Source organism: Cricetulus griseus, chromosome 7 (assembly GCF_003668045.3).
Source record: "Cricetulus griseus strain 17A/GY chromosome 7, alternate assembly CriGri-PICRH-1.0, whole genome shotgun sequence".
NCBI lineage: Eukaryota > Metazoa > Chordata > Mammalia > Rodentia > Cricetidae > Cricetulus > Cricetulus griseus.
Window position 1 is genome coordinate 14,600,214 of NC_048600.1, and position 20,491 is coordinate 14,620,704.

At 42.2% G+C, this 20,491-nt stretch overlaps 1 protein-coding gene across 10 annotated transcripts in view; it reads left to right on the forward strand.

Moving 5' to 3' along the window:
* The window catches only part of Dtnb (dystrobrevin beta), a 202,050-nt gene that overhangs the window by 132,334 nt on the left and 49,225 nt on the right, over positions 1 to 20,491 (forward strand). For 7 of the 10 annotated variants that reach the window (XR_003486952.2, XM_027424539.2, XM_027424544.2 and 4 more), the window contains 2 exons: positions 12,848 to 12,937; positions 15,397 to 15,484. Coding sequence is in view for 9 of the 10 variants with exons in the window: in XM_027424539.2 (XP_027280340.1) it covers positions 12,848 to 12,937; positions 15,397 to 15,484 (178 nt within the window). In the remaining variant the exon portion in view is untranslated. Of the gene's footprint in view, positions 1 to 5,832; positions 6,159 to 12,847; positions 12,938 to 15,396; positions 15,485 to 20,491 lie in introns of those variants that run through there. The other 3 variants (XM_027424545.2, XM_027424546.2, XM_035447355.1) reach the window with 2 other exon arrangements.

Sequence of the window (20,491 nt, forward strand, 5' to 3'; positions counted from 1 at the left end):
GCTGTTCTAGGCTAGCTAGGAAACCCGGACTCCAGGTTCAGGGAAGAGAACATGCCTCAAAGGACCAGGAAGAGAGGGATAGAGGGGAACTCCTGGTGTGCTCTTCTGGCCTCTGCTCAAGAGAACACATGCACACATACTTGTTCTGTCTGTCTGTTTTGAGATAGGGTTCCTCTGTGTAGCCCTGGCTGTCCTGGAACTTGCTCTATAGACCAGGCTGACCTTGAGCTCACAGAGATCTACCTGCCTCTGCTTCCCGAGTGCTGGGATTAAAGGGGTGCGCCACCACCACCCAGTCACACTTGCTCTTATATATGCACAAGACACATGTACACTTACACACACACAGGCACACAGTGAATAAGCTTAAAACAAAAACAAAAACAAAAACAAAAAACCTCTATGGGTATTTCAATAGCTACAAAGAAATTTTGTCTTTTATCTTCAACTAGTTTCTTTCAGTTTATTTTCTTTGTATTCATTAGAATGACACTTTTTTTTTTTTTTTTTTTTTTTTTGGTTTTTCGAGACAGGGTTTCTCTGTGTAGCTTTGGAGCCTATCCTGGCACTCACTCTGGAGACCAGGCTGGTCTTGAGCTCACAGAGATCTGCCTGCCTCTGCCTCCCAAGTGCTGGGATTAAAGGCATGTGCCACCAACGCCTGGCTAGAATAACACATTTTAAAACCGTTTGAAAACTTAAAAAAAAAAACAAATGCAAGAAGTTTGACTCCCCTCTTCACTGTCTCCTCTCCTCTCCTCCCTTTGTGCCCCAGCCTTCCTTCTACTTAAGGTTCAGTGTGGGTTAAGCTGTGTACGGATGGCTCTTGCCCCACACCCGTGTAGATATGGAAAGCAAAGTTAGTATTTTATTTCAAATGTCTTTTAAAGTTTTAGCTTTATTATTTGAAGCTATTTCGGTGCTTACAGTTCTATGGAAATTTCATGTAACTGTAACAAAAACCGTCAATATGAAACCTTTTGTTTTGTACATTTGGTCAGTATATGAGTTACAACTTCTTATGTTTCCAGGATTTTATTGCTTTTCTTTTCTTTTTTTTCTTTTCTTTCTTTTCTTTCTTTCTTTCTTTCTTTCTTTCTTTCTTTCTTTCTTTCTTTCTTTCTTTCTTTCTTTTTTTTTTGAAACAGGTCTTACACTAGTTTTTGCTGACCTTGAACACACTGTAGCCTAGGTTAGTCTCACACCTGAACATCTGTCTCTGCCTCTCAAATGCTGGTAATTCAGGCATTACACCACAACACTCAGCAAATTTCAGGCACTCAAACCTACCTAACTGATACAGACCCACAAGGTCAGACAAAGGTAGAGGAGGAGGACTGGACTGTACATTGATCGCTGACAGAGGACACTACCTATTGCTTCCTTCTCTCATAGGCATCAACGCTTTTCCTGTTGTTGGCAGATAGACACACATACCCCATTGGAATGGATACTCCCAATATTACTGGGATTCCAGTGCATTCTGCAGCCAGGGCCCTCCAGAGACCATGCTTTTCTACCCTGTGAGAAAGGGTTACTGGGGCCTAGATTATATATTGTGTTACTACCTGTCCTGGGCATGTGTGATGGGCCGTGCCTTTGAGATTTGCATCATCAAAATAAGCATAGAAGTCTCTCTCTCTCTCTCTCTCTCTCTCTCTCTCTCTCTCTTCTCTCTCTCTCTCTGCTCCCTCCTCCCTCCCTCCCTCCCTCCCCCCTCTCTCTAATTAATAAGGCCATGTTGTTAAGAAAGGACAAGGTCCTGGGACAGGAAATGATGAAGGTTGCTACACAGCACATAGCTATGTTCATATTCACATTACACACACACACACACACGCACGCACGCACGCACGCACGCACGCACGCGCGCGCGCCTTCTCAGACATGCTTCTGCTCCCAGGATTTTCCTCCATAGGCGGTTCCTGTGCAAGTTTAGATACTATCACACCTTCCTTTCCTGGGCTCTTTCTGCCTCCTGTGGAAAGTGCCAAAGTTGAGGATATCCAGGTTGAAGCCATTAGTCCACATCAGGTCTGAGTGTCTTTGTTACTCTTCAATCCTTTGTTACTCTTTAAGCCGTGTACCAAATGATAGACTTTTTTTTTTTCTCTAAATGATGCAGTTAAATACTTGCACAGAGGTAAAGGTCTGTAAATAGACTGAACATGGTGGTATATGATTGCTATACCAGCATTCGGGAGGTAAAGGCAGGAGGTTTGGAAGTTCAAGGCCATTCTTGGCTACATGAGACCCAGTCTCAAAAACAAAAACAAAAACATAAAAACAAAGATCTACAAATTTGATGGTTGTAGGTTTAAAAAAAGAAAAAGAAGGAAATGGAAGCTAACAGATAACACGGTATATTAAATCACACCTGGCTGTAGTTCTTTCTGAAACACCACCAAAAACTACAGAGCCAGATGTGGTGGAGCATGCCTTTAATCCCAGTACTTGTGAGGCAGAGGTAGGCATCTCTTCATAGAGAATTCCAGACCAGTAAGAGCTACACATTAGAAAGACCCGGTCTCAGAACAGATAAATAAATAAGAACTACAAAGAAAAGAAAGCTATAAGAAGCAATAGTATCAGATTTTAAAAGTAGTCTAGCAAATGTATGAGTGGTTTTGAATGAACAGACTAGAGAAAATGAGAACGGGACCAGCGATGCAGCTCAGTGGTATAACATTTGACTAGCATGTATTGGGTCCTGGGGCAATAGGGGAATTCTTGAAGAATGTTCTACACCTCCATGGGTAGTCACCAACCATTTGCTAGGAATTCTGGGTAAGGGCAAAGGTATCATCACTTAGGACTTTCTTACTTCAACATATACTTCACAGGAGAGGAAAGTTTTTAAAAACCCCAAAGCACCATGGTGTGAGATACTCTTCCTGAACCATGGAAAGTTTCAAGGTAGGCTGCACCCTGATGGCGGCAAGATGGCTTTCTGGCTGGGGAGAGCTTACTGAGTTATCCACAGAATCCAGTAGGACAGTGACAACCATGGTCTGCTGACTTTTTAGGTGGAGAACAGCTATGTGAGGGAACTGATGAAGAAGGCAAGATTATATTGGCTAAGCCAGGAAGTAGCCATGTATGTGGCTACTGAAAGTAGCCACTGAGAGGCTTCCTATCCATAAAAAGAGGAAGTGGAGTCTGATTAAAAAGCAAGAATCAGTGAAGATTTCAAGAAACAACTGGCTAGTTTGCATTCTTCATGAGAAGTCCTCCAAGTCAACACAGGAATTATGTTTTTTTTCTCCAGTCTCCTTTTGAAAGATGGAAAAGCATAGTAATTAAAAATTAACACATTATCGGAAGAAACTGAAGGGCCCTCTGTGTTGGCAGGCACCCAAAGCCGTCCTGGGCCTGGGCAGCCTGCCAGTTTTCAGCCTCTTCTGGGTTGGGATTAGATTCCATTTCCATTTAAGATTTAAGGTGGACTTTTTACCAATTCTAACTCAGACTGGCACAAACAGAAAATCTTACTATTTCCAGACAGTTGCAAACATAAAATTGAAAATCTGAAGCGGACAGAAGCATAGTAACAGGTCCTTTCCTCCTCTCGGACTGAGGCCGACATCACATCTGAACAGGTCATGGCAGTGCAGTGTGAAGGCAACTGGGGTGGGACACTGCTCATTGTTGAAGTGGACCTGAGAGCGGCTCTGACATGGTGGGTGTGGGTGACAGGCTCTGGAGTTTTTGTATGTTAGGCTCTGAGGAAGAGAAAAGATAACGTTCTGGGTTCCTTCCTGGCTTTCGTTAAGGTAATTTTGGTCAAACACAGGAGGGAAACTTGGGCAAGAAGCCAGCAAGCTTATCTTGAGTTAGAAGTGCCTGTGGGATGCCATAGTGTTCCTAATACCCGGTTCTCCCATTTATCAGCAAAGGGCATGCAAATACTTAGATTCAGCAAATGACCAGTGGAGGCTACACACACACTTTTCTCCCTACCCCTCCCTTTCTTACCGAACATCCTGTCTTTGCCTTTCTCTAATACACATATGGTCTCTCTCTCCCTCCCCACCCCACTGATTTCTTTTTCAGTTATTAGTTGGCTTGTTTTTTTGCTATAGTCTTGTGTAGCCCAAGCTGGCCTCAAACTATGCAGCTAGGGGTGATACTGGACTCCTGCCTCTACCACCCAAGCGCTGAGAATACAGCTATGCACTTTCATGCCCAGTTTATGCAGGGCTAGGGTGTGAACCCAGGACTTCATATATATTACATGAGTGCTCCACAAACTGAGCTGCATTCCCAGCCACCTCATACACACACACACTTTTTACACAATTTTCATAGGCTCTGTAGGCTTTTGGTTCGCTTTTCTGTGTCTCCTCCTGAGGAGCCACCTCAGGGCTGCTGCTCTCAGGTACTTGTATTATGCCTCAGCTTTGCACACCAGAGGAAGATCCTGTATCCATGCCAGACCCCTCTTGTGCCACTCAGAGTTACTGTGCTCACCCACAGATGTGTTGGCAGTGTTGTTTCAGAGACAGGGTTTCCCTGTGTAGCCCTGGATGTCCTGGAACTTGCTTTGTAGACCAGGCTGGCCTGGAACTCACAGAGATCCGCCTACCACTGCCTCCTGATTGCTGGGATTATTTTCAATAGCAAACTATTAAAATATCCCAGCTTGCTTAGCTATTGAAGCATATTCAGAGTGAGTCAAGGCTGTGGCCCCCTTTATCTTTCCATGGAACTTATGTCCCCTCACCTCAGCCTCAACTTAGTCATTTTTTGGAATCAGAGGGATTTTTTTTTTTTTTTTCTGAAACTTGAGTCTGGTGGTGGTATCATCCCAGAAAGAACCTTGCAGTTTCAAGTTTTCTCCAGCTTGTGATAATACCATCCCCATGCTAGCCATACTTCCATCCTTCATGATAACTGTATAGCAGCCACTAGTCACATGTGGCTATTAAGAACTTACAATATGGCTAATATGACAGAGGAGATGACTTTAATTTCACTTTAATTAATTAGTGGTTAAAAACCTGCATATGGCTGTTGCATGTGGAAAAGAAAGTAGATATGTTTTTGTCTCTTTTTCCTTTGTTGTGATCTTCATTTACAAAGATTTGTGTGTGTGTGTGGTCAGTATGAGGTAAAGTCATTTGGCAGGCTGTCTGAAATAGCAGAACCTCACCATTCCATCAGTGAAGATGAGTGCTCAGAGAGGTCATCCTCTGTCACCTGGCTGGTGCAGAAGATTTGCTGAGGACCTGACAGGTATTTGGCCCATCCATCTTTTTTCTGTGGGTTCTTATTGGACAGCATCAGTTTTCCTCTTTGGCTTGTATTGAAGTAAGGACCCAGAGGCGGTGAGTTAAAAGGATTTCTTTCTCTTACTCCTTTCTCCTTTCTAAATGTTTGGTCCTTTAAGAAGAGATCAAGGTTGGGGAGATGGCTTGGTGTGTAATAGTCCTTGCTACAAACACGAGGACCTAAGTTAGGATCCCAGCAGCCTTGTTAAAAATCCAGGTGTGGCCTCATGTAACTCCAGCATTGTTGGGGCTGGGGTAGATGCAGGAGGATCACTATGGCTACCAACTTAGCTCCAGGTTCAGTAGGAAACTGTCTCAGAGGAATAGGCAGAAAATAGAGACTAGCAGAGCAGGACACCAGACATCTTCCTCTGGCTTCCACACACACACCCGAACACCGCAGGTATGTGCACCCACCCACACTCATGCACATGTACCTTATGCACTCACTCTCCTTGCACAAAATAAAAATGAATCTGAAAGAGAGAATCCAGACGGAGACATTCTGTCAGCCCAGCTCTCCCACACTAATTATGGGACATTGTGTCTCTTTTCGTGACAGGGAAAAAGAAACTGGAGTTGCCCACAGAACTACTTACAGTGTCATGAACTCGAATAGCATTTTCTGCCTGATAAAGCCTGGAGTCTCAGCATCCAGAAGCGACTGTTGACTATACACTGATGAATGTGCTTATTATACATTTTGCTGTAGAGTGATGTCGCTTGACCACGGGTGATCCACAGCTGCTACCTTCTACCAGAATTCTATATTACTGCTTTCAGTGTGTGTCCCTATCCTGTCTGCATTTCCAGAAGGGATTTCCTGCTGAAGTCATTGGCTGTTCTGGGTATTTGGTATGGGTTTTTCTGAAGGTGTTTATTTATTTATTTATTTATTTTGAGATGGGTTTCTCCGAGCTTTGAAGGCTGTCTTAGAACTCGCTCAGTAAACCAGGCTGGCCTCTGGCTGGCCAAGTACTGGGAATAAAGGCATCCACCACCACAGCCCTGCGGTGTTTAAATTTTATTTTGCATGTATGAGTGTTTTGCCTGCATGTGTGTAAACCACACATGTGCCTAATGCCTGCAGAGGAGAAGATGGTGTCAAGTATCCTGGAGGTTACTGGGGTTACAGGAAGAGTTGTAAGCCCCTGTGTAGGTTGGAGGAATTGGACCTGGGTCCTCTGCAAAAGCAGCAGATGTTCTTAACTGTGGAGTCATCCCTCCAGCCCCTGGGTGTTTGTGTTTTAATTAGACTCCCTCTGGATGTCTTCCAGCCCCTTTGACAGGGGCCAGGTTTCTCCTGCTATAACAAAATACCAGCATTTCTCTGAATTTGAGTGCTGCAATTAAGAGCCAGAGAATTGTCTTCTGATTTGCTGTTGGAATAGGCTGGTTCTACCGGCTGATGGCGGAGAACATAGGCAAGCTCTCTGAGTTTAGTAGATTGCTAATAGAGCTACATGGCGTACGTGTCTTCTTTGAAAGACCAAATGGTCTTTCTCCTTCCTAGTCTTGTATTTACAAGACAAAAGAGGAAAACAACAACAAAATTCCAGACGACTGAATTTTTTGCTATATTCCAGATTCCAGTGTAGCTAAAGTTTGATCTCTTTGTCTTTCCTTCCCCAGGCTCTAAGTCCCTGTAGTTCTACAGTCCCTTGTGTGCTGGGTTTTTTGGGGTCTCTGCTTAGTGCCTTCTGTTGCTCCCATTAGTGATTCTACATCTTAATTCCCAACCACATCATTTTCTTGAATTCCACTCAGAAACACTGGGGTGTTTCACAGGTATCTCAAACTCCATACATGTGTACCCGACTTAACCTTCCCTCTCAAACCTCTTCCTCCTCATCACTTCTCAGTGAAGAGCAGCTCCATTTAGCTCTTTTCTGCTCAGCTCCAGCAAGCAGTCACCACAGCACTATTTTGATCTTTATTGAGTTATAATCTAAATATAATTAAATTCACAAATTAAGTGTACATACCATTAAGCAGCTACATACCAATACCTACCCTGTTTTGCATTTGACTCTTATTTATTTATTTATTTATTTATTTATTTGAAGCTGGGCATAGATTAAGGCTTTTAATCCCAGCACTTGGGAGGCAGAGGCAGGAAGATCTCTAAATTCTAGGCCAGCCTGGTCTGCAAAGTGAGTTCCAGGACTACCAGAGCTACATAGTGAGAACAAGTCTCAAAACAGAAAGTTCTATTTGATATGTACTTTTAAAATTTGTGTTATGTTTTTACCCAGATGTAGAGATACACGCCTTTAACCTAGGCACTCAGGAGGCAGAGGCAGGTAGATCTCCATGAGTTTGAGACCAGCCTAGTCTATATATAGTATCCCACGTCAGCCAAGAGTATATAAAGAGAATTTGTCTCAAGCTCCACCCCCTAAAACAATAATTTGTATTATGTTTTTATGTATTTGGGAGAGGGAGGCATATGCAGGTTAAAAGACAACTTATGGGAGTTGATTCTCTCCTTCTGTCCTGTGGGTACTGAGGATCAAATTGCTTGGCAGCAATTACCTTTACCTGCTGAGCCATTTAACTGGGTTGCATTTGACTTTTGATTTAGCTTGTTATTATTGCCTTGTTTCCTAAATATTGGCTCTCTTGTTCTCATTTTGACCTCTGGTTTAACCACAAAGGCCAGTTAGTTCATGTGGCTCTTTGTCCTGTTCTTGTATAGTGTCCTTCATTCATTTTTTTTTATGTTTTACCGTATTCCCTTCAAACTTAGACCAAATTGAAAAAAATCTGTGTAGCCATGTTTACAACCACAAGCCTGGCAAGAACAATACAATAGTGTGTTGTAGCTTAGAATGGCCCTGTTAGATTTGGAGCACCTTGCAGGTGATTCTTGTCTAAAGAGGGTTACCAGGAAAGAGAACATGTTAATTCCAGAGCTTCTCTTCCCTGGATTGTGTCACAATGGGAAAGGGTAACTACCATCCTTAATCTGTCACCAACATCACAGTGCATCTCTGGGGACACCTAAAATTCATCCAAGGTACTGAGGGCTCTGGAACATATTGGAAGTGAGAGTAGGTTTAAACACCTTAGTCAAACCCGTCAATGTGTCCCAAGGCTTCTTTGGTTCCTAATATTACTTAAATTTGAAAATATTAGAAAAACAAAGATTCCTGAACCATGCAGAGATATTGGCATAATGAGTGAGATGTGTCTAGCCTTAGACTACTTTTCAGCTACCATATAGACTGAAAACTGCACCCTGCAAGTAACAGTATGGTTTTGTAAATAAAGTTTTATTGCCATACAGCCATGTCTGTTTGACTGCCCATTGTCTATGGCTGCTTCCTCCTCAGTGGCAACTGAAGTTATAACAAAAATGCCATGGTCTCCAAAGCCTAAAATATTCACTCTGGCCTTTTGAGAAAAGCAGGCACTTTAACTTCATGAATTTAGAATAAGGATACTGAAATGATAAGCTGTATTTCTAAAGATAAACTGCTCTTATTAGACTCTGGAATACCATAGCCAAGAAATAGTACTTAGGAAAACAGTCTGTTGTGGTTCATTATTGAATTCAACACAGGAGATAATGACCTCCAATTACAGCAGGTTTTGGAGGCCTTCACATAGTTTTGTTAATAGTGTCTTCTGATTATTGCAAGGGGGGGAATCAAAAGTACAAAATTTGACCCCTGTGAAATTATTTAGAATCTCAAATATGGAGATGACTCTTATTACTTCACTTCAGCATGCCCATGGGCCAGATAATGAGGAAAAGGGGTTTGGCTGAGTGTTTGAGCGACTTCAAACTAAGAGTATAATAGGCATTTTCATCAGAGCAGCTGGCCTGTACAATTGGGAGGACTGCTTCCACTAAGGCAGACAGTATTAGTGAATAATTGTCCACCAGTACATTAGAGGTCACTTGATGCTTTTAGCCTCCTTTGGAGGTCAGTCCCCTACATGTCTAGCACTTTGAATGGAAACTAAAGAGTTGCAAGACTGACATCATTGTCTTAAATCCCGTCATAATGTCGCCATCTAATCTAAAAAATCTGAAACCCTCCATCCATTTCACATTCTATTTGCCGCACAGCATTTATCATTATCATTTGATTATGCTGTAGAATTATTACTTGTGGGCTGGTGAGATGACTTGGTGAGTCAAGGTGCTTGCTGCCAAGCCTGAGGACTTGAGTTCCATCCTTAGAACCCACATGGTGAGAAGAGAGAAACAGTGTCAGTAAGTTGACATCTGACCTCCACACTTGCCATGGCACCCTTGTTCCTACACGTTTATGTGCATGCACAAAATGAATATTTTTTGAAAACAATTACTCTTCATCTCCTCCACTAGAATAGAAGCTGATTCAGTTGCTGTCGGTAATTAATTAGGACTAAAGAAATAATTATGCCTGAGTGTGTTTGGCACATGCTTGTAATCCCAGCATTTGGGATGTAAATGCAGGATGATCAAGAGTTCAACACCCGTATAGCAGCACTTGGGAGGCCAGCCTGGTCTATATAGGGAGTTCTAGGACAGCCACAGTTACACAGAGAAACCCTGTCTCAGGAAAAGGAAAAAAAAAAAAAAAAAAAAAAAAAAAAAAAGAGTTCAACACCAGTCTCAGCCACATATCAAGTTTGAGACCAACATAGGGTGTGTGAGACCATGTCTCAAAAAGTGGGGCCATAGAGGTGGCTCAGGAGATAAGGCTCAGGCCGACAAACCTGATGACTACCTCCATCTCTGGGACCCACATGGTAGAAGCAGCTCATGCAGGTTTTCCTCTGACTTCACACACATGCTATGGTGTGTGTGTACCCACATACATCTACACACATGTACACATACACTGTGTTAGTTACTTCTCTGTTTTAGTGATGAAATACCATGACCCAGGGAATTTATTATGTAAGAGGTTTGGGGGTATAATTTCAGAGGGTTAAGAATCCATCATGGCAAGGAGGCATAGCAGTAGGCATGGTGGCAGGCACGGGAAGCTGAGAGCATCGCCTATTTTCAAATGCAGGCATGGAGCAGAGAGAGCAAACCAGAAGTGGCGAGAGGCTTTTAATATTAAAGCCTATCCTCAGTGGTGCCTCTGCCTCCCAAGTGCTGCTATGCCAGTGTTGAACCACCTAAACCTCACCAAAAATCACCACCAACTGGGGATCAAGTGTTCAAATGCCTGAGACCATGGGGGCTGGGGGGAGGGAGCATTTCTCATTCAAACCATCACATGCTTTAAAAAAAAAAAAAAAAAAAAGGAAATTCAGGGCCAAAAAGATGGCTCATTGCGCAAAAGTACTTGCTACACAAGCATCCCTGGGATCCATGAAGAAGCCAGATAGAAAGGTGCATGTTTGTAATCCCAGCACACCTGCTGCTGTACCATCAGATGCAGAGACAGAAGAATCCCCTGGAGGCTTGTAGACCCACTGGCCCACTTTGGTCAGCTAACAATTGCCTGTAAATCTAGCTCCAGGAGATTCAGTACCCTCTTTTGGGCTCTAAGGCACCACAGTGATGCACACAAACTCATGCTTACACAAATATACACACATATTTAAATAGAAATAAAATATTTTTTTAGATGCTAGAAACATCCAGGTGTGGTAGCACATACCTATAATCCTAGCATTTGAGAGGCAGGTAGATCTGAGTTCAAGACCAGCCTGGTCTATGTATTGAGCTCTAGGCAAGTCAGGGCTACGTAGTCAGTCCTTGACACACACACACACAGGCTAAAACCATAAGATAAAAGGGTGATGGAGAGGGCAGATGACAATGGAGCAATATGGCTAATAATATCATCTCATAAGTCTGCAAAAGAGGTAATATTGAATGTTGCTGAAGAACAAAGAGACCACCAAATTCTTGTCTTTTCTCAAAACAAACAAGAGCAAAAACTTAATTATCTAGATGTAATCACAGAGAATAGAAAAACAAGCGCCACAAAAAGCAACCAATGAAGCCAAGAATGTGGATTCCACAAGGTATCTTGGCTTCTTCACAAACATAGGAAAGAAGCAGGGGAAAGGGAGAACTGTCCTGGATTAAAAAACAGAAATGTGTCAGTCAAACACAAGCATGAATGAGACATATCAACCAAATGTAGGGGGAATCCTACTTTGAATGATTTTTCTTTGTCTGAAAAGGACATTTTATAAGATCTGAAAATTTTTCAAATGGACTTGAGACATTAGAACACTGAGAAAATTATTAGATATAGTAAAATTGAGATTTTTTTTGGGGGGGGGGTTCAAGACAGGGTTTCTCTGTGGCTTTGGAGGCTGTCCTGGAATTAGCTCTTATAGACCAAGCTGATGTAGGACTCACAGAGATCTACCTGCCTCTGCCTCTGCCTCTGCCTCTGCCTCTGCCTCTGCTCTGCCTCTGCCTCTGCCTCTGCCTCCTGCCTCCTGCCTCCTGCCTCCTGCCTCCTGCCTCCTGCCTCTGCCTCTGCCTCTGCCTCCTGCCTCCTGCCTCCTGCCTCCTGCCTCTGCCTCTGCCTCTGCCTCTGCCTCCCGAGTGCTGGGATTAAAGGCGTGCTTCACCACTGCCCAGCTAAAGTTGAGATTCTGTGAAATGTTTTCACTATCTCACAGATACATAGACAGGGTTCCCAGGTAAAAGATTTCCTGAGATCTAATGATGATTAGATATGGGTACTTAGTCACCTTAGTACAGGAAAAATGTGACTAAGGGAAAAGGGGACTGCAAGATGGCCCAGTGGGGAAAAGCTGCCAAACCTGATGACTGGAATTTGATACCTGGAATCTACTTGGTGGAAGAAGAGAACTGACTCTCTGATCTTCACATATGCACCATGTCATACCACCCCCCCAAAAAAAAAATGAATGAATGCAATTATAAAAAAAATTAAAGTTGGGAAAGGAGGGCTAGAGTAAAACAAGATTGATTGAGTGGTGAGGTTTGTTCAAGTTTGGTGATAGATACGTAGAGAGCAATCATTAGATTACTCTGCAGTTTTATCATTTCTGTAGCTAAAACGTTGTTGTTTTTAAGTTCATGTTTATGGATCTTCCATGTATCTGTAGGAGAGGGCCTCACTGTTCTGTCATATTAGATTCAACCCTAAGGCATTCATCCAAGTGCTGCTTCTGTGAGGACTCTCAAATAGAAATAGAGATACTTCAGCTGGCAGGTAGCATGCTGTAACACTGGAAATTCTTACGTGTAGGAAAAAGCCATAAAAGCATACCATTAGGGTGTCACTCAATAATCAGTAGATTGATTGTGCTTAGTTTTTTTTTTTTCCTGCCAGAGGGCTTTTCCTAAAAAGTAATTCTGACCTAGAGCCCACAACCTGGGCAGAATTGGGGAGCAGGGTTCTTCCTTCAGGACATGTTCCAGTCAAGCAAATCGGAAACAGCAAAGACTGCCATGACGTATTGGGGGCAGATCTCCATGACCTAACACCATATTCCATTATGCATTGTGGTTTTATTATTTTCTTTATCGTGATGTGTTTGTGTCCTCTACTTTTAAGTTTACTGGTTTTAATCCATGTTCATTTCTCCCTATGTACTTGTGTCATGCTTGCTGTCCTTGCTTCCATCGTTCCCAGGTTACAGTATAGCCAGGACACGCCCAGTCTCTTGGCCGATGAGCATGCGCTGATAGCCTCCTATGTGGCCCGTCTGCAACACTGCACACGGTTAGTTGGTAGAGCAGCAGCAGCAGCTATGGGAGCGCAGCCAAGGCTGCTCTGAGGGAGGGGCTGAGATCTGGTGCCTGGGTTGCCAACGGGAGCAGCTCTGCATGTGTGGTGTGATTGAACAGCCGCCAGCTGGGATTGGCAGAGTTAATCACCAAAGCATTGGCTTTCCATAAGAGAAGGAGCCTGGCCAAGGCTGGTGCTCACCTCAGAGTGGAGTTAAAAAGTCTCCTCTACAATAAGGCACGGTCCCTGCCAGTCACACCCTGGGAAGCTTGAGGTTCCAAAGCTGGAACATTCTACTTCAGCAGTTGTCATTGAGAAAAAAGTACATATGAAAAGGACTGTTTGGGGCCAGTGAGATGGCTCAGCAGATAAAAGCCCTTGGAGATGAACATGATAACCAAGGTGGTAGAAGGAAAGAACTAGTTCCAAAAAGTTGTCCTCCAACCTCCACTGGCATGCCATGGTAGCCTGCCAACACACATGCATGCATACACATAACACACAAGACAAATAAAAGTAAAAACACTGAATGAAAAGGACTATTTTTAGCTGTTGCATTTCATACTATTTCCAATTACCAGTATGACTAAGCAACGGCTTTATTTAGGGGCATTTCCCTCTCCTTAAAGTCTTGGAGGAACAATCAGATCCTACAGACTCCAGGTAAGTTTGGTGGACTTCTGCAGTGGAAGGGAGAAAGGAGCTGATAATCGCATACTCTGTCAGAGAATCTCCCAGTACACAGATGGTGTCTGTCTACTTGTCCCAGCCTCGTGGTCTTGAGAGCAGAGAAGTGTTTGTCTCAGGCAGGGTAAGAAATGTTCTGTTGGTAAAGGCAGGTGTCCTGGGTGCTTAAAGGGACTGTGGTAAGCCAATAGCAGAATACGGCAGAGACCGATACCTGATCCATCAGCGCATGAGTTTATGGTAGGTTTAGCTAGCATCTTTAAGTCCCTGAGCAAGGACTGGTGGCCATTGGTTCAGGCAGAGCAAGAGGAAAGGATGGGTTCTGCATCCTCTAAACTACAGTTTAAGGAAATGAGTCCCCCACTGCCTTGAAGGAATCAGAAATTTCTTGGCTGATTCCAAAACTGTAAGTTGACTGGAACAGATAAACAATAAACCAGTAATTGGATTGTTTTATTTTATTTCATGGCACTAGAGATTGACCTGGGCGCTTCACACATGATAGGCAAGTACCTGAACACTGAACAAGATCCCTTGCCTCTTTTTACTTTTCATTTGGGAACAGATCACACAGGCTGTCCTTGAACTCATTTTGTGGTCCAAGCACACCTTGAACTTATGATCCTCTTGCTTTAACGTCCCATGTTGCTGTCTGGTCATCACCATCCCTGTCTCTCTAAAGCTTCTTAGTGGGCGTGGTGGCTTATGACCCTAATCCCAGCATACAGGAGACAGAGGCAAGGAAGGTTACTGTGAATTCAAGGCCAGCCTTGACGACAGAATGAGACCCTAACTCAAAAAAAAAAAATAGATAAATAAATAAAGTTAACAATATTTGTGGAGCCGATTTTCTTTTATCAGGTACCGTATTATCTGGTACTTCATTTGCATGGATCCTTACATTGTTACAATAATGGATGAGGCAGGACTCAGTGAAACACGTTTGTTTGTTTGTTTGTTTGTTTGTTTGTTTGCTTAAGATTTATGTATTTATTGTGTATGCAGTGTTCTGCCTGCATGTGAACTTGCATATCAGAAGAGGGCACCAGATCTCATTACAGATGGTTGTGAGCCACCATGTGGTTGCTGGGAATTGAGCTCAGGACCTCTGAAAGAGCAACCAGTACTCTTAACCTCTGAGTCATCTCCCCAGCCCATGGTGCACACTTGTAATCCCTGTTCTGGGGAAACTAAGGCAGGAGAATTGGAGGGAGGTGGAAAAGGATGGGCTAGTTCACTTCAAACTGGGCCCTTGAGTGAAATGAGCATTGTAGGACAGGAGAAAAGGTGTGTCTAATATCATGGACTCTTTCCAACTTGACAGTCTTCTTGACCTACCCTGGCTGGGATTCTCCCTTTTCCTTCAGCCAGTGTTAAGTATTTTCTCAGTCCTCTGTTTTTCATGACCCTTAAGTTTTCTTAAGTCTTTTTTTTTTTTTTTTTTTTTTTTTTAGTTCAAGACCTAGCTCTGTAAAGTTAGTTTTTCCAAACATTTGGTTAGAAATCTCTGTCTCGGATTTTTGCAGGATGTCTTTTCTTAGCCCTTCATTCAGAAAGAAATTGCCCTTTTGCTAATGTGGATGCATGAGGATGGTATTTGCTGCCTCATTATTTCCCTAAATCCTCTTGTCTGAGAAGACTTAGTGTCTGTGACCCAGATGTCTCCTTGTTGTTATCATTCTTAGTTATAAGCCTTCCTTTTTGAGGAACAGAACAAGAATTAGAGATGTCTACTAGACACCTATTGAATCTTATCTCTTTGGCAGTGTCCTGGACAGTCCTAGCCGACTGGATGAGGAGCACCGGCTTATAGCTCGTTATGCTGCCCGACTGGCTGCAGAGGCAGGAAACATGGTAAGTGAATAGAGGGTCCCAGGAGAGTACCAGAGTGAAGCATTATTTGAATACACATTGAATATGCATATTACTTAGAAGAATAGTAATTGTGACACAAGAAGCAGTTGCTGGGGAATAGAAGCTAGGGGGATGTGTAGGAAGAGAATGAAGGAGCCTTTAATTTAATCTGTAATGTTCTCTTTGAAACACAGATCAAGAAGAAAGAAAATCAAACAGAATTTAGTTATTCAAAAATATCAATACATTTAGTGTAAACTCCTAACAATACTGGTCAAGGGAAAAGGAGAGGCAATACAGATTACCAATATCAGGAATGAGAGAAGGGACATCATTACATATCTTACAGAAATTGAAAGTATGAGGGAAAATAATTGATAACCCAGTCAGGTATGGTAATGAATGCCTTCAATCCCAGCACTCAGGAAGTAGAGGTGTGGGTAGAACTCTGAGTTTGAAGCCAGCCTGGTCTACAAAGCAAATTCCAGGCCAGCCAAGGCTGCACAGTATAATCCAGTCTCAAAAAATTATCAAAAAACAAAACAAACAAACAAACAAAAACGGTTAATGGAGTTGTAGTGTTCATATTTCTTGAGAGACACAAAAAAAATGAAATGAAAATTAGCAAAAAATATCAGTTAAATGTTTGTTAAATTGAATTTATAATTAATTTCCTATAAGGAAAACTCCATGCCCTGATAACTTTGCTGTTGAATCTATCATGCTTGAAGGATAGGGAGAAAATGTAAAAAGGCTAAAACTCCATGGTCAGTTTAATTTATCCAAGGAATACAAATTTATATACTATATTAAAGTGAATCAGTGTAATTCACATTAACAATTTAAAGAAGAAATTTGTAAGATCATTTTAGTAAATGCAGAAAAGGCATCTGACATAGAACAGACTTCCTCCCCTGAGCAATGCCTACACAAAAACCTCTAGCTAGTGTCAACATTTAAAGACTAAATTCCAGAACATTCCTTCCTATATGTCCTCCAAGTCTAATTTTACTATCTCTTTTTACAGTTAGCTACGTTAGAAAACCTAGCCAGTACAACATGAAGCATAAGTCTTGAAAAGAAGAAAAATAGTCTTTGAAAGTAACATGATCATCTCTGGAGAGTGCTATAGAACCTGTGCAAACACTTTACAGTAGAGCTACAAGATAAAGAGTGTCTAAAGAGCACTAGGAGTGTTTGTCTCAATGCTAGAGTGCTTGCCCTGCATTCGGTCTCCAGCACCACCAACAGTAAGATTAATAATAATGAAAGGGATTTAAGACTGAAAGGTATAAAACCTTGCTAAAAGGAATTAATGAGAGTCTGTGTAAATTGAGAGGTATGCCATGTTGTTGACCAAAAGATTTGGTGCTGACATAAGGATATCTTCAAACTGACTTACAGAATCAATACCAGTCAGTGGCCTAGCAGGTATTTTTGGTTTCGTTTGGGTTAGGGTTGGGGCTTAGAAATCTAAGAAGACAACCCTAGCTGGCCTCTAACTCACTGGGTAGACTGAGCATATGCTACTATGGCATGCTCAACAGGCTTCTGTTTGTTGTCAAATTGGCAAACTCATTTTAAATATGTTTAGAAAACTAAAGGACCTGTCTTAGTTTGGGTTTCTATTGCTATGAAAACACACCATGACCACAGCAGCTCTTACAAAGGAAAACATTTCATTGGAGCTGACTTACAGTTTCAGAGATTTAGTCCATTATCATTATGGCAGGACATGATGGTGTGCAGGCAGACATAGTGCCAGAGAAGGAGCTGAAAGTTCTACATCTTGATTTGCAGTCAGTAGGAGAGTGCCACACTGGGTGTGGCTTGAGCATATATGAGACCTCCACAGTGACGCACTTCCTCCAACAAGGCCACACCTACTCCAACAGGGCCACATCTCCTAATAGTACAATGCACCCTTTGGGCCAAGCACTCAAACACATGAGTGTGTTGGGGCATACCTGTTCAAACCATCACAGAAACCAGTGTAACTATAACAGTCTTGAGAAAGAACAGAGCTGGCAATGTCATCCTCAGTGAAACCAAGGCCTACTATGAAGTGCTAAGAAAGTGAGGGTTAACCTAGGTGTGGTAGCGTATGCCTTTCTATCACTTGGGAGGCAGAGGCAGGTGGATCTCTGTGAGTATGGGGGCTACTCTGGTCTATAGTATGAGTTCTCTGTCTCAAAAAACTAATCAAACAAACAAACAAACAAACAAAAAGTGAGGTTTAGTCAAAAGATGGACAGATAAACCAAGGGATCAGGTAGAATAGCCATAAATAGACTCCCAACTATGGCACAAAAGCAGTTCTGTCAGGAAAGGGGAATTTTTTTTTAAAGGTTTCTTTTTATTTTATGTATGTGAATGTATATGGTTTTTGGTTTTGCCTACATTTGTATCTGTGTACTGCTACTGCTCTAGAGTAGTGGGGCCTGGAATAAAGGAGCCCATAAATGAGGAGGACTAAAGTCTCCTGCAATAGACAGTTTTATTCAGTGCATCAGACAATTTATATTCTAAGAGTTGAGGGGAATTGCATGAGCAAAGTGTCCAATCGAATGCACAAGCCTCGTGTGGCAGATAAGCTGCACACACCAAACCATATTTTTCTATAGAGGCATAGAAATAAACAAATAGACGGTTATAATGAGTAATCTGGAGTAAACATACTCCTCTCCACTACATCTGGGAGGGACACAAAAGCATAATCCTAGAACAATTTTGTGTTTTTGAAGAAACTGAAGGTCGCAAGACCCTTGTTCCCTTGGAATTTTCTCACAAGCACTTAGAATTCTCCTCACTCGTCTGTGTTCTTGGACTGTGCTCCACCTGTGTACCATGTATGGGAGAAGGCCAGAAGAAGGCATCAGATTCTCTGGAACTAGAATTACAGGTGGTCGTTAGCCACCATGTAGATGTTGGAAACTAGACCTGGGTCCTTTTGAAGAGCAATCAGTGCTCATAACTGCTGAGACATCTCTCCGGCCCCCAAGTTTCTCTGTTACTAGTTATTGATGTTAAAACTCTAGGGAGGGGAGGTTCTAAAGAGACACCTCAGCAGTTAAGAGCACTGGCTGCTCTTGCAGAGGACTGGGGCTCAGGTCCCGGCATCCACATCAGGCAGCTCACAACAACCTGTAACTACAACTCCAGGGGATTCAGTGTCCATTTCTGGCCTCTGTAGGCACCTGCACTCGTGTGCATAAATCCATACACAGACACACATGCACCCACAGAATTAAGAATAAAATAATTTTTTTACTTAAAAGAGTGTGTTGATGAAATATCAGGCAGAATTGAAAATAAAATTTGTGAGCTAGAAAATATGCATAAGAAAAATTTCCAAAACTTGGGACATAGTGGCTTGTGCTGTAACCCCTGCTGCAAGTTCAAAGTTAGCCTGAGATAGATAGATAGATAGATAGATAGATAGATAGATAGATAGATAGATAGATAGATAGATAATCCCAGGCCATCCTGGGTTATGCAGCACATTCAAAATTCCTAAACATGAGAATCCGAAGTTCACAATCATCTTCATCTACACTGGGAATTTGAAGCTAGTCTGGGCTACATGAGACCCCAGCTCAAAAGAGGAAAAAATAGAAAAATTTCCAAAACACAGCACAGAGTTGGAAAATCTTAACTACTATATTCAGAGGTAGCGTAGAGAGAATCAACAGTCATCTAATTGGAATCTAAACACTTTAGAATTAGGGTTAGAGCCAATGGTTAAAATTTTTCAGAATTTATATAAGACAAAAATTCTCAGGAACTTCTCAGAGTCAAGAATGAAAGTGGGGGTGCTGCCACTTGGTTCTTAGTATGCTTTGCTTTCCCTGTATGCACAGTTGCTTGCTTCAATCCCCAGGACCTCAAAAGTAAGAGAGGGAAAACATACTGTTTACAAAGGATTGGCAGTTTCTCCACAGCAGCAATGGGGTAATTTTTCATACATGGTGAGAAAAGGCTTTATTCAAAGATAAGATGTCTGCATACATCCTATGTTGCTAATGTTTTTTGACAAACCTTAAGAATATTCCTTAAGGGGCTGGAGAGATGGCTCAGAGGTTAAGAGCACTGACTGCTCTTCCAGAGGTCCTGAGTTCAATTCCCAGCAACCACATGGTAGCTCAGAACCATCTGTTATGAGATCTGGTGCCCTCTTCTGGTGTGCAGATATACATGGAAGCAGAATGTTATATACATAATAAATAAATAAAATCTTTAAAAAATATTCCTTAGAGGGAAAAACAATTGAGTATCATTACTGCACTGAAAAGAACTAGTTAAAATAAAAAAGGAGTAACATGTTCTAACAGGCTTGGAAAGGTCACAGTGTGCCGCATGTTAAATAGTAGTACTAATGGCTCACACTTACTGAATATGCACTAGGTAGCAGTCATTATCCTAAGTGCCTTGCATATCTTAACTAATTGATTATTCAAAATAGTCCTGTTTCCTGTGGCCTGAGAGATAAACACCCAAGGTTGCAGTCTGTAAGTGACTGAGCTGGGAGTGGGATGCCCTTTTTATCTCTCAAGCGCTGATAATTTAACTGTTGAAGGTTAAGGTTCTGGATGAAAAGAATTAACAACAACAAAAAAAAAAATCAAAGAATGAGATGAAAGGAAAGGTGAACTGGAACAAAAAACCACGGACTCTCAGACTACCAGGTAAAAAGAGCCAGGCATTCCCAAAACTAATTCAGCTTTTGTAAAGGTCCCCGAGGGTGGAAGTGGCAGGGCTTGGAGACTAGGACTAGAGAGAGTGAAGCAATGCAGAAGCAACATAATCAGATTTGACAGTGTGTACCCAGTTAGGTTTCCTTCTTCATGGGGAAATAGACTTGCTTGCCAAAGCTGCTAATGAAGATTCTTGATGTGTCTTTTCTCCCCAAAACAATCCCTTTGGACTTTTTTCTTGTGAATCTAACATTGGGTCACAGGTCTGACTCCAATATTGCAACTCTAAAGGTTGGTGGAATGGAACAAACAG